This window comes from Sceloporus occidentalis, unplaced genomic scaffold (assembly GCF_023333645.1).
Source record: "Sceloporus occidentalis isolate IW3139 unplaced genomic scaffold, rSceOcc1.0.p SCAF_5, whole genome shotgun sequence".
Lineage (NCBI taxonomy): Eukaryota > Metazoa > Chordata > Lepidosauria > Squamata > Phrynosomatidae > Sceloporus > Sceloporus occidentalis.
In genome coordinates, this window is record NW_028316985.1 from 106,607,403 (window position 1) to 106,621,451 (window position 14,049).

The 14,049-nt window shown below is 40.5% G+C and overlaps 2 protein-coding genes across 3 annotated transcripts in view; one reads left to right on the forward strand and one right to left on the reverse strand.

Moving 5' to 3' along the window:
• The window catches only part of LOC149312622 (metabotropic glutamate receptor 3), a 134,703-nt gene extending 132,556 nt beyond the window's left edge, over positions 1-2,147 (forward strand). For both annotated transcript variants that reach the window (XM_089525019.1, XM_089525018.1), the window contains one exon: positions 1,651-2,147. In XM_089525019.1, the coding sequence (XP_089381145.1) occupies positions 1,651-1,724 (74 nt within the window). In that variant the 3' untranslated portion in view covers positions 1,725-2,147. The remainder of the gene's footprint in view (positions 1-1,650) is intronic.
• Positions 2,148-7,625: 5,478 nt separating this feature from the next.
• Positions 7,626-14,049, reverse strand: part of LOC149312623 (endosome/lysosome-associated apoptosis and autophagy regulator family member 2-like) — a 101,125-nt gene continuing 94,701 nt past the window's right edge. Inside the window, exon 22 of the mRNA XM_089525021.1 lies at positions 7,626-13,818. Coding sequence (XP_089381147.1) covers positions 13,759-13,818 — 60 coding nt within the window. The 3' untranslated portion in view covers positions 7,626-13,758. The remainder of the gene's footprint in view (positions 13,819-14,049) is intronic.

The following is a 14,049-nucleotide window of genomic DNA, read 5'->3' on the forward strand; positions in this document are numbered from 1 at the left end:
TAGATTTATTTGCAAGTCATGCTGAATACAGTATCCCTTTTAGTGGATGGTGTTCACAATATATACCATGTTTAAATGCTTTATTAGATAGTTTGACAGTTTCCTTATTTTGTTTTTGTAATTGTTTCTTTATAACTTTATTTATGTTCCCTTACAAACTAAGGGGCAAAACAGACCACCCCATAGGAGCAGCTCCATGCCACCCCTTTTAGCACTGGATCAGGGAAGCAGCAACTGTACACCACAGCCCTGATCTGGTGCTTTGCTGGCTCTAAAAGAAACAGCAAAATGCAGCTCCTTTTAGAGCCAGCAAATTTCCGACACTCCTTTTGGAGTACTTCATCTAAACACCACATGAAAGAAATGTTGTGACATTGCCCACCATGTGGGTGGGCAGGCAGCATGATGCCAGTGTGGAGGAGGCATCAGGGAATGTGTTATCCAAATCCCATGGCCACATGCTGGCCCGCACCAGCACTTCAAGCTGGTCTGTTAAGCCCCTAAGCCTCTCAGAACCTTTATTAATCTTTGGTTTCTTTTAACCCTTCCAGTGAACTGTGACTTCAATAGTCACCAAGCACTATATCTCCCACAGGACACTATAATAACTTTATTAAGGACACTCTTTGTCCCTTTCCTGGGTGTCCAAAACTCTTCCTAATTGCTCCTCACAGCAGCCTATCCTAGGCTCAATGGCTCTTCGCTGCTCAGGGCACACTAAATTTTAAAACCTCAACCCTAACCAACCCAAACACTGCTCTGTCCTTCTTTTTATACTCACTCCTGGGAGCAGCCCCCACCTTTGCTCCCATTGGCTGCCTCCAAGGCTCTGTTGTCTCCACAGCAGCTATGAAATAACTGGACAAGATCCTAAGGAGCAAAGCTGGGCACTAAAGTCAGAATAGTACAAACCATAGTATTCTCCAACAGATGCAAGATTAGATAGTGAAGAAATCTGATGAGAAGAAAATTAACTCATTTGAGATGTGGTGCTGGAGAAAAGTGCTGAGGATACCCTGGACAGCCAAAAAGACAAACAAATGGGTCAGTGAACAGATTAAGCCTGAACTCTCCCTGGAGGTCAAGATGATCAAATTGAAACTGTCATACTTTGGCCACATCATGAGAAGGAAAAAGACTAGGAAAGGTGGTGGGAAGTAGAAAGAGAGGAAGATTGCATGCCAGATAGAGGTTATAGGTATGAATTTATAAGGCCTAAGCGGAGCAGTGCAGGACACAAAGTCTTGGAGATGTCTCATCCACAGGGTGACCATGAGTCGGGGTCAACTCAACAAATGCAAATACAGAAAAGAAAAAAAAACTTACAGACATGGAGTTAGACTGCTTTGGAATAATAAGTGTGAGGGGGAAAGAGGGGGAGAATATGGCCCCATGCTGCCACGTGTCTGTTGTAATGCCAGAATTGAAGTAAAAAAGGCTTTTCACACCCATGCAGCTGTTCTATAATAGCGACATTTACAACCTATTGATGGGGTTTGCCCATTGACAAAAAGATGCACTACAGTAACAAATGGAAAGCAAGGTGACAGCAGGACTGACATGATTTCATATGTTAACTGCCAGCCAAAAATGTTTTTATCCTTCTAAAATTCCACTTTTTTTGTAATAATGCCTTTTTGCTTCTTTCAGCCTCAGCCAATGTATATGTTCCAACCGTCTGCAATGGAAGAGAAGTTGTGGATTCCACCACTTCATCTCTGTGATCATCCAGCCGGTTCTCATATTCCTAGACTGTTAGGAAGTATTGCACATTTCCTGTGCACTCTGGAAAAAGAACATTTTAAAAGGACTAGCTTTTTTTTTCTAGAAATGGTGTAATAAATTATTTTTGAGGACTGTACAGTACATAGTGATGTTCTTATTAGGACAGCTTTAAGACCCCTCTGTGATTAACAGTTCTAAGGGATGTGTAAACAACCACCACTTCCAGTGCCATCATGTTGACTCAGCAGCAAGGGAAGGATCAGTTGCCATGTTAGGTGGCTTTCTTACTAATGAGATTTTTTTGTAATTTCTTGTTGTAATTTACTTAGATTGCATTTCTATGTTGTATATTATGGTTACATTCTGTGCAACAGATGGTTTTCACAGCAGTATTAATTAAAGTAAAGATGTCAGTAATAAAATCTGAAAACTTTTCCATCAAGTTTGCCCTTTTCTTTTCTTTTTCTTCGGGATTCAAATTCTCCAGAGATCAAGGACTGGAAACGATAGTCAAACTGTCAAAGAGGGAACAAGGCAAATAGTATAAGGAACAAAAAGTGGGAGGGAAATACTTTACACAAGCTGCCGGGGAGGAGGATCCATGGTTTTCGATGTCTTTACACCAATGCACAGAGCATGGGAAATAAACAAGATCTATTTGAACTCCTGGCACAACAAAAGAAATATAATAGGCATCACTGAAACCTGATGGGATGAGTCTCATGATTGGTATGTAGGAATAGAGGGGTATAACATTTTTAAGAGAAACAGGCTAAACAGGAAAGGAGGAATAGCATTATATGCCAGGGGTATACCTGTGAAGACATCCAGGACTTTAATCCTGGAAGCCAGGGGGAGAGCATCTGGATAAAAAAATTAAATGGGAGGGAAACAACAGGGATATATATACCAACTCTCTTCCATGATTTTAATAAACTTAGGGAAATACTGGGGGTAATCCCATTTTCAGGAATACAAAAAGAGAAGGGAGTTCAGGACAGATAGAAGTTTCTCAAAAGGGAGATACTGAAGGCACAATTTCAAACAGTTCCAATGAGGATGAGAAAATGGGAGGTGTCTCAAGAAACCAGGATGGATGACTAAAGACCTTTCAGCTGAGCTAAGTTTTAAATGGAACATGCATAAGAAATGGAACAAAAGGGGAAATATCAAAGAGGAATTCAAACAAATAGCTAGCAGATGTTGGTGTAAAGTCAGAAAAGCAAAAGTGCAGAATGAGCTCTGGCTTGCTAGAGAGGTTAATAACAATAAGAAGGGTTGTTGTTTTGTTACTATGTCCATAGCAAAAGGAAGAGGGAAATGGAGAAGATGGCAAAATGCTAACAGAGGACAGGGAAAAGGCAGAACTAATCAACATCTTTTTTTTTGCCCCTGTCTTCTCACAAAAGGAAAAGGGTGCTTGAGCTGAAGAAAATGGAGCAGAGGACACAACAGAAGAAATGCAGCACAGAATAAGTAAAGAGAAAGTACAGGAATACCTGGTTAATCTAATGAATTTAAGTCTCCAGTATTAGATGAACTACATCCAAGAGTATTAAAAGAACTGGCAAAGGAAATCTCAGAGCCATTGCCAATAATCTTTGAAAACTCCTGCTTTGGTGCATCTGACAACACATCAGTTATGGAACACAAACAATCAGAAAAGGGAAAGAGCTGAGCGATATGTTAGGTTCATAAATTCTGTAAAAAAAAACAACGCAAAAAAAAAACCCCGAGCAGTAGTTTAAAGGCTCCACTGGTGGGAAATTGGAAATCTCTCTGCCAGCAACTAGGACAAGCACAAAAAATGGTGCTTGTCATCTGGGGACCTTCAATAAAAGTGAAAATAATTTCTTCACCGGGGTACCTTTGGGGCCCGAGAAAGTTATCTCCAGCCCTAGTACATTCGGAAACTGTCAAAAATATCCAAATCAAGGGTCACTCCCAGAATGGTGAAAAAATTCCCATACCCAGGTACCTTTGGGAACAGTAAAAAAAAAACCTCCATTTTCTCACCGGGGTACCTTCGGGACCCGGGAAAGTAATTCCCAGCCCTAGTAAATTCTATCAAAAATATCCAAATCGAGGGTCGCTTCCAGAACGGTAAAAAAAATTCCCAAACCCACGGACCTTCGGTAAAAGTGAAAAAATTCCCATATCCAGGGACCTTTGGGAAAGGTGAAAATGATTTCCTCACCGGGGTACCTTTGGGACCTGGGAAACTTTCCCAAATTCCCCAAATACGGGAATTTTTTCAGTTTTCCCAATGGTCACCGGGCATGGGAATTTTTTCACCTTTATGGCAGCAATCCTCGATTTGGATATTTTTGACAGTTTCCGAATGTAGTAGGACTGGGGATTACGTTAATGGGTCCAAAGGGTACCTCAGTGAGGAAGTTATTTTCACTTTTTCCAAAGTCCCCAGGTATGGGATTTTTTTTTTACTTTTCCTGAAGATCCCCAGGTATGGGAATCTTTCACCGTTCCAGATGGAACCCTGGATATGGACATTTTTGACAGTTTCTGAATGTCCTAGGGCTGGGGATTACTTTCCTGCTTCCTAAAGATACCTCAGTGAGAAAATTATTTTCACCGTTCCCTAATGTTCCCAGGTATGGGAATTTTTTCACTTTTCCCAAAGGTCACTGTGTATGGGAATTTTTGCACCATTACCATAGCAACCCTCGATTTGGATATTTTTGAGTTTCCAAATGTACTCGGGCTGGGAATTAACTTTCCCGGGTACCAAGTGAATCCTGGTGAAGAAGTTATTTTCACCTTTCCCGAAGGTCCCTGGTTATGGGAATTTTTTCACTTTTCCTGAAGGTCATTCACTCCACACCCTACGATGGGATGGGCACATTTTACCCCTCTCCTCACCCTATGTGCATTAATCCCTTCTCTTCAGGATGCCCCAAATGGGAATCGGGAGCAAGTTCCCATTGGGGCTGGAAGACCTAATAAAACCCGGGTCAGGGAAAAACCGGTATCGGGAAAAGCCATGCTATTGGGGATTTGACACAGGCCCTCCCCTAATCAGGTCAGGAAAACCCAATTTAAGTGTAATGAACTCATGTTTAAACCAGTTTGCAAACGGATGATCCTCTTTTAAACCAGTTTGCAACCTGGGTTATAACGTAGTAGTGTGAACAACACCCTTATGAGGAAAGACTTTGGGAGCTGGGAATGTTTAGCCTGTGTCCTGCTTTACCTTATCTAGCTGACTGAAAAAGGCAGGAATCCAGAGTCAGTGACCAGACTGCAAAGCCTTGGCAAGTATCAATTAAACAACAAAAAGGATTAAGCATAAACATAGCCTAAAGTCATTTCTGAGAGTCCAGAGTCCAATTCAGGGTATCAAAGATCAGAGCAACGATGAAACCTTCAGGACGGGTTGTCAGTCACAAGGGAGTGAGGCATCTAGCTCCTTTTAAAGAGCTTCAACATGCCTCAGTTGTTGCCTATTAGCTCTCCTCTTGGCCTCCAGCTTGGGAGGAGCATCTTAATGATTCTTTGGCTTGTAGTCCCTCAGAGATTTCTTGGATTGGCATGGTAGGATCTGTTGCTTCCTCTTCAGAGTCCTGCTTGTCCTGGTTGACTGCAGGGAGGTCCCCCAGCCCAAGGACTGTCTCTGCTTCAGATTCAGAGTCCTCAGAGTTCCTCCCCTCCTCAGACCCAGGACAGCCCATGACAGCCTAGAGAAGAGACACTTCAGAGGTGATATGATAGCCCTGTTTAAATATTTGAAGGTATGTCATATTGAGGATGGAGCAGAGGATCAAGCAAGCTTTTTTTCTGCTGCTCCAGTGAATAGGAATGGAACAATGGATGCAAGCTACAGAAAATGAGATTCCACCTCAACATTAGGAGGAACTTCCTGACAGTAACAGCTGTTTGCTAGTGGAACACACTCCCTCAGAAAGTGGTGGAGTCTCCTTCTTTGGAGGTCTTTAAGCAGAGGCTGGATGGCCACCTGTTGGGGATGCTTTGATTGAGAGTTCCTGCATGGCAGGGGGTTGAACTGGACAGCCCTTTGGTCTCTTCTGTTTCTATGATTCTACGATTCTTTGGGATGGAGCGCTAGAGCAGCAGATGCCATGCTAGATGGGTCCGTTGTTATCTTTTAAATTTTACTCATTTGAGTGGTCCCACTACAGGTAGATTTAATATCTATGTTAAGCAGAGAGCAGCAGGGCCAGTGCAATGTAGGGTTGTGGTAGAGACAGCAGTAAACTGCTTAGGAAAAAAGAAAATTTATGTTTATTGTCTCAGAAAATCCGTTTTAGGAAAGGAAACATAGTGGCTATCCAGACTGGCCTGAAAGACTGGCTTGTGGTGGAGTCAGGGTGCAGCATCCTGATGGTGCAAGCCCTAACTCTGCCTCAGGGCACCGTGATGGTGCACACCACTCCAGACGGGGTGTGCCATCATGACGCACCTCCAGTGTTGCATCCAGATGACGCAGCACCGAAAGGGCACCATTGAGCCACGCCGCCACGACTATGAAGGGTGCAAAAAGGAGCTCCTTTTTGTAGCTCCTTTTTGTGCCCATCACAGGCCGAATTGGGGCTACAGTGTGAGGTTGCCACAGCCCCAATCTGGCCAGGAAAGGGGCAGTTGCAGGCTGCCCTTTTGGGATAGTCTGTATAGCCCCATAGACAAAAAATTGACTTACCTAGGTTGTGTCTCCCTTATCTGAAATGCATGGAACCAAAAGTGGTTTGAATTTTCTATTTTTGTTTGGATTTTGGAATATTTGTATGTACATAATGAGATATCTTGGAGACGGGATCCAAGTTTAAACATTAAATTCATTTATGTTTCTTATACAATGTATACAGATAGCATGGTGATAATTGTATATATAGTATTTTTTAATAATTTTGTACATGAAACAAAGTTTGTGTACATTGAACCACCAGAAACCAAAATGTCACTACCTCAGACACCCATCTGGACAATTTTGGATTTTCCAGTATTTTGAATTTTGGAATTCTAAATAAGGGACATTTGGTTACAAAACTCCCTCAAAGCTGTCATGTGTGGGTGTAAGCTAGTAGCTATCACTGGGGTTGCAGTCTCATGGATGGTCCCAGTCAAAGGGAACAAAGTGACTAATTAACTTCCTGAAATTGGGGGAAGGTAAGAATCAAGCAAAGAGCCAAAGAAAGCTACAGAGAGCTGAAATACAGACTTGGAAGTGTTTCATTCATAGGCTCACCATGAGCCAAAGTCAACTTGATGGCAGTTAAGTGGAACCTGTTAGGGAGAACTGGGCCTGCATGCCTGTTAAGAGACCTTGTGGGTGAAGGCCTCTGGGAATATACCTAGCCTGATGTCTTGTCAGTAGGCAGTGGCTTGGGTACATACCTATCATTCCATGAATGGGCATGTGATAGGAATATTTGCATCAGTCAGCAGGCAGATACTTCTCAGGACACTTGCCATTACAACATTCCGGGCAATATGCAATTTTGTTATAGGTCCCTACAATTTCCAGTACCACCCTGAAGTTCCTTTGGACTGGAAATCAAAAACACAATTATTATCAATACTATTTATATTTGGGCATCAATGTGCAAGACATTTTACAGAGTAACATAAGCCAAGGGCAGGTGACTCCCCCAACACATATGCAGTGTACAAATTCAATTTTCACTTTTCCAAAGTTGGGTATCACATCTGTAAATGTTGAAGGTGACATGGGTTGGTCCACTATGTATACATAATAATAATAATAATAATAGTAATAATAATAATAATAATAATAATAATAATAATAATATATCCCACCCCTCTACAAGATGCAAAGATTCCAAAACATGCAATCCAAATCCCTCAACCCCCCCCCTTGCGAGACTAATAGGAGCTGATTAGAAAAATCACACGATTTCAGGTAAATTTGCTTAATAAAGACATTTATTAGTTAAAATAAAGAGTTTTTACACTTCCATTCCCAAATAAACTAAAACAGTAGCAGCAGTTTAATAACCAATATGGCTACACATAAACAATAGAGATTCCAGCTTGTGCAATCAAAAGGAAGTTTGGAAGCATGTCAGACTAAACTTTTGGAGAAACTTCTAAGTGAGTGTTCTGAAACCACTCCAAAGACAAGAGCAAGTTTATCACCAGGTTCTTAGAATTTGCCCTTTCATGCTCACAATTTCACCAGCTGCAATATGAAGGTAGGTGTTTCTTTCTTCATGTGAGAGAGTGGTATGTAAATGTGCTCTACATTTCACCTAATAAAATGAATAAAATTTGTTCTCTGATAGTGTTACAGTGGGAACAGCCTATGGTAGCCTGAAGATTCTGTCTACCCTTGACATCGATCCACCTCTAAAATATCCTTCCCAAAAACTTCTTCAAAAAATATAAGCAATTTATTTCTCTCTCTTATCTGAAATTTCAGGGAAGCATTGTTGTTCTTATGTGCCTTTAAGTCAACATTGTGGTGACTCTGTTCCCAGTGTTCTGTTGGCAAGATTTATTCAAGGGAGAGTTGTTGTTGCCATTGCCTTCCTCTTGAGGCTGATATTTCCCATAATTTTAGACCAGCGCTCAAACCACTACACCATGATGGTTCTCTACTGATTAGACATGTATAGCTGGAATTCTCTTGGTAACGCCTACCGGCATAAGAAGGGTCTAAGATTATGGGAGATCAGGGTACTTTAAAGCAATTGTGCAAGGAAGCTTCTAGTATTTTTCCTCCAGCTGTGTAAAAGCAAGTATAAGGCATCTGGGTGCAGGTCTGTCACCCACCCCCCTGCCACTGACTGATTGCAGGTATGCACCCAAGACCACCTGACTTGTCTTATGGGAAAAGCAACAAAAAGAGGACAAAGGCTGCCCTTTTCCACAGCTGTGCAATGAAAGCCAGATGGCACATGGGTCCCATTGGGGGTAAAAAAAAAAAAAGAGTCAACACACAAACGTTAGTGATGCCAACCTTTTCATGCTTCTGTTGAGAATTAGTTCCTAACCAAGACACCATGCATATTTTTCTGTTTCGCAAAACTGTAATAGAGGTGACAATAACTCTTATCAAACTTTAAAACATTTTTAATAATTGAAAGATTAAATTGGCTGTCCCAAATGTGAAAGAAAATCAATAGAAATGCAAGAGTCAGGTGATGCAATTTCTTATATAAAAGACTGTTGCACATTACTATGTACTGTGGCAGGGGGGTGCACAGGAGATAGACCTGTGAATCCTAAATAAGGCATAGCTGGAAAATTGGAACACTGCACATATATCACAGTGTAATATAATGTTGCAACTCTCCCCTTATTCACTTCTAAGAGGGAAAAATTAGAGAAAATCCCACTGTGGATGGGAACAGCACTGAATCATGGTGCAGGAGACTGAACATGTAGCTTGTTTTGGAATGTGAAAGGGGGCCCTTTATGGATCAAGCTAACCTGGAGGAAGGTGGTAAATACAATGAAAAGTCAAAGTAAGAACAGTGACATTTTTGGGGTTCTGACCCTTTTGTTGGTCACAGGATCTTTACAAAGGCCCAGTCTAGCTGCCCTCCAAAAATGTCTCTAACAGCTCCTTGGTAACGGTGGAGCACACAGTAAAATCAGATTACAGTATTTCATAAGGTTACTGTGCATTTGCTCATGGGGAAAATATTACAATACAACAACCCACTGGGGCAGCCATGAAGTACTGCTTTGAAAAAAAAACCTATTCTTTCAAATTCAAGGCACTGGGACACATCAGGGCTGTTAATCCAGTAGAGGAAGGAAAGAACTGTCTTTCAGTAACATCCCAGGCATGAGGAATGTTTGGGAAAGTAATGGCAAATTGATGGTCTATGTTGTATGTTGAAAATTACCAGATCTTTACCAAACATCATCTCAAATAAAATATGGCATCTAGAAAACAAAAGCAAAAGACTAATAGACACATATTTCTGTGGAATGCAGTTATTTCTGTATCTTCATTCATCATTCAAGAAGAGTCCCAAATTCTACTGCTTCAAGAAAGGAAGAATATTTGTAAATGCATATTAGGGTGACAGATAAGACAATGTTTTTAAAATGAAGATTTACACATTAAGTTCCAAGAGCTGCAGTAAAGTTGAGTTCCAGAGGGCATGACTTGCAAACAAGATCCCAATTTCCATCACCAGTACCTCAGTAATATGGGTTGGGATAGATGCCAGGCTGAGATCTTGATGAGTTACAATCTGAGGAATAGAAAATACTGGGCTAGAGTACATGCCCCTCTGGGCTGACTCAGTATGAGAATAGTGCATGTTTTCATACAGAAAATAGGCCTTGCCCAATGCGTCAAGTACAGCCTTCTCCTATCTAGGGTCCTACTAGCACCTACAAGTCTTGACAATTAACATGGCCAATGATGAGAGATGAAGTTGTAGGCAGCAGCTCTAAGGACCCACATTGAAGAAGACTGATTTAAAACTCTGGTGAACCTCTGGACCCAAAGCCAAATATGACCCATCAATGCTCCATTTTCTTTGCTCTGCCTACTTGTTTTTAACCTTACCCATCAACTGTAAAATGTCACTGCCTCACATTGAAATTTGGTCCTTAGGTTGACAGAAGCAATTGCAATTACCAGCAATGATTTCCAAGAAGACAGTAATCATTTCAGCTGATGCTGTCATGGAAAGACCACCAAAACAGTTTGCACAGTTCACACTGTTTCCCATATTAATTTTGCCCTCTATATATTCTGCATAGAAATAATAGTGACTGTGGTCAGGGGTACTGACTATAACAATTCATATATAGTGAGGAGAAACAACTGCTAAAAATAACCATAGCATATACAATGTGCAAATCATGAAGAGCAATAATACAAAATGTACAAAAAAGGACACAGTTCCAATCCTGTGCATGGTTACTGGGGAGTAAGGCCCATTGAAATAAGTGCAATTTACTACTGAGTAAAAATGCAAAGGATTATGTCATTAGACATTCAGTTGTAGAAAAGTGTGCTGTGAACACCCAAAAACCTCTTTTATATATATGTTTCAATAACAAAACAAAATAAAAAGCCCTGCATGCACTCTCTGAAATACTTGTAAGATACACTAACAAAACAGGGGGTGATCTATTCATTCTGCAACTGAAGGTGCATCTTTCATTACTATAGGAATAAAGCCATTTGACACCACTTTAAGTGCTGGAGCTCCATCCTGTGGAATCCTGGAATTTGTACTATTGCAATGTCTTTAGACTTCTCTGCCAAAGAGTACTGGTGCCTTACAAAACTACAAATCCAAGGATTGTGTAGGTTGGAATTATGACAGTTTAAGTGGTGTCGAACTGCATTATTTCTACCATGTAGATGTACCCTGAGTAAAGGAAGCCAGATGAAATAGCCTACTCAGATAAAAGTGAGGAAAATTAACCAATTTTTCCTTTGCCTATATTTGGACTATAACATACTGTAATTACTCAAAATGCAAGTGGTTTTTGATTTGGTTTCATTTAAAAGGCAGGTTATTAGTCAAAATATTTCTCTAAAATTACATCCATTCAATATTTTGTACTAAAAGCATCGCTACTGCCACCAAATAACCTTAAGTGCTCTGTAATGTAGAACCATACTCTCATATTTTAAATGTACCATAAAAATACTTTCCAATATACATTACCTTTCATAACTTAGGTAAATATTTGTTTCTAAAACAAAAAAATTCTCATCAAGAGTATTTATCCCAACATCTTTATCATCAGTAAGTATTTATTTCCCTCAGATAAAGCTTAACTCATTTAAAAAATCTGGGAAATCTAAAGTCATGAGACATTCTTATGGCTGATTCCTCATCTTAGTTACTACAGAATACAAGGCCCAATGGACAATTGGGCCTGCCAAAACTTCTCCACTCCAACATGCACAGACCTGTGCAACTATTCTGTGGCCAGTCATCTGGCAGGCAAGTAATCCTGGGGAAGAAGAAAGTTTTTATGAAGACAACAATCTATAGCACCTTGCCCTACTGCAGGTCATTTCTCTTAGGATTATTTTGTTACACAACACATGTGCTGGTACAAGAAGTTCCTCATGGTGGTTATGGCTCAGTTGGGGGGCTCATCTGCTTCAAAACTGCAGACTGATCTGAATGGAAATGTCCCCTTGCATCAGTTCCTGCATCTTAAACCCCCCAGAAAATCATGCAGAGGACAGTAATTGTGAAAATGTAATGATTATGCAAGTACAAAGGGGCAATCACAATCTCTCTCTGAGAATGAACTGCTACACATTTGCATGGATAGCATTCCCCTCTTCAGGAAGGACTTACAGAAGTACTCTTTATTGTACAAGTATACCATGAGAAATGGCTGGCCTCTTACATTTTTAATATCCAAATATTAAGGTTTCATTAAAGGCCAATTCTTTTATGTAGGTAAGGATATTCAAAAATATTTGGGAAATGGTTACAAATATGTTTCTTCAGTGCGAGGAACCCCTGGTTTATTTGTACTTTATTTCTTGACAGATGAGAATCTTTGCCATTTGGGACTTATTTTGCACCAAGTTTGTACATAGTTGCATGTGTGTGTTCACATGTACAGAAAACAAATCATTCTGTGCAGAAAACAGCATTTGCTTCGTAGAAAATGGTATTTCTGTCCAGAAAATGCAGAAGTACTAAATTTGTAGAAATGCAATTTTCCATAAAGAAAATGCTGTTTCCGGCACAGAACAATCTGTTTTCTGTAAAATAATAAAAAAGAACAATCTGTTTTCTGGACTGGAAAAAAAAACCATGTGAAATTTGTGCAGAATAAGCTCAGAACTGCAAATAATCTCTGAAAACTGCATAGTTTTCAAAGCCCTTCTCACAGCAGCAAGAAAATTGCTTATTGTTCCCTTTGAGAATAAAAATAACAAAGAATTCCATCTCCACATGCAAGTCATTGTGTGGTTGCCGTTTGATCTGTGACAACACTGTATTGAGGCAGTGCCTTTTGACCATCCCATCTGTGATTGCGGCATAAGTCTGCCATAACTTTGAGAAGGTATGCTTTATTTGAAAGGGTTTGCGTGGCAAGTTGCCCCTATGTGACTGCAATCAGATGGGTGGCACAGTTTGTATGGGTCCAGTAGGCAGAACAAAATTCTTAGGGCTTAGGCTGTCATGCTAAATACACAGACTAGGAGGCAAGCCCCACCTGAAAGCAGTAGGACTTACTCCGCAGTAAACTCATATCGGTCAACATTTTTAGCCTTCAGATGATATGCTCAGGTCAGTTTTAGGTCTTTGCACCTAAAGAAGCTGATTGTGCAGGTGCAAAACTGGATCCTCAATATTAGACAGAATACCCCAGATTTTCATGGCAAGCATTCTCCTTTCTGAAGATTTTTGTTTAAATCCATAGTTCCTCAGTTTAAAATATTGCCTGCTGTTTGATTTCAAGAGAAACTCGTCTCTGCAACTTCAGCACATCTTCCGGTTCCTATAGTGGCTTTCAGAGAATCTCCTATTATTTCTAAAAGCCTGGCTGTGACAGGAAAGATGAGAGCTAAAGAAGTACAAATAAATTAATCATTTGATATGCCAAAACCACACAGAGATCAATGTAAACCTCATATCAGATGCACCCTCTCTCAGTATAGAGAGAAACAGCCCACCTCACAAAGACAACATCTGAGCAGAGAGCATTAAAGGGCAGCACAACTGTCAAATTATTTAATTCCTTGCTATCTTTTTACTATTCCAGGAGGTGCTGTTGAGATTACCAGCCTCAGACAGCTCAACATCCTAGACAATCTCTGCTCATGCTTCCTTTGTCCCTGAGTTGAACATCCATCCTTGGTTTACAACACAGTCTGCTTGATTTCTCTCTTTTTTTGGCAAATTACTCAGTCACAGATAAGGCAAATTCCCCTCTTGCTCTTCTCTGCTGTTTTCTTTTTTCCTCTTAGGTTGTTCAGTTCTCCTCACAGGAGACCACCCTTCAGAAGTATGTCAGAACATGTTGAAAATGAAGTCCTCTATAAATAGAAATTATGTTCACTGGTCCATAGGTGGAGTTAAGACTTCATATATTTTGAGATCTTGAGGATTTCAGTTGAACAGATTCAAATCGGGCTTCCTTTTCCTGCATTCCAAAGCATAATAGTTAGATAACAAAAACACATATAGGCTGGTCTCTAGTGACACGGTAGACCAAACTTACCAGTGCCCCAATGTCTATTTAGCAATTCTAAGTATTTCCCTCAAATCTCCAAAGCCACCAGAATGCAGACTTTTGGAGAGAAATACTCCAACCCAACCCAACTTCTTAGTTAGTCTTCTAAAATCCACTCCCCCCACCCCCAATGCCACAAAA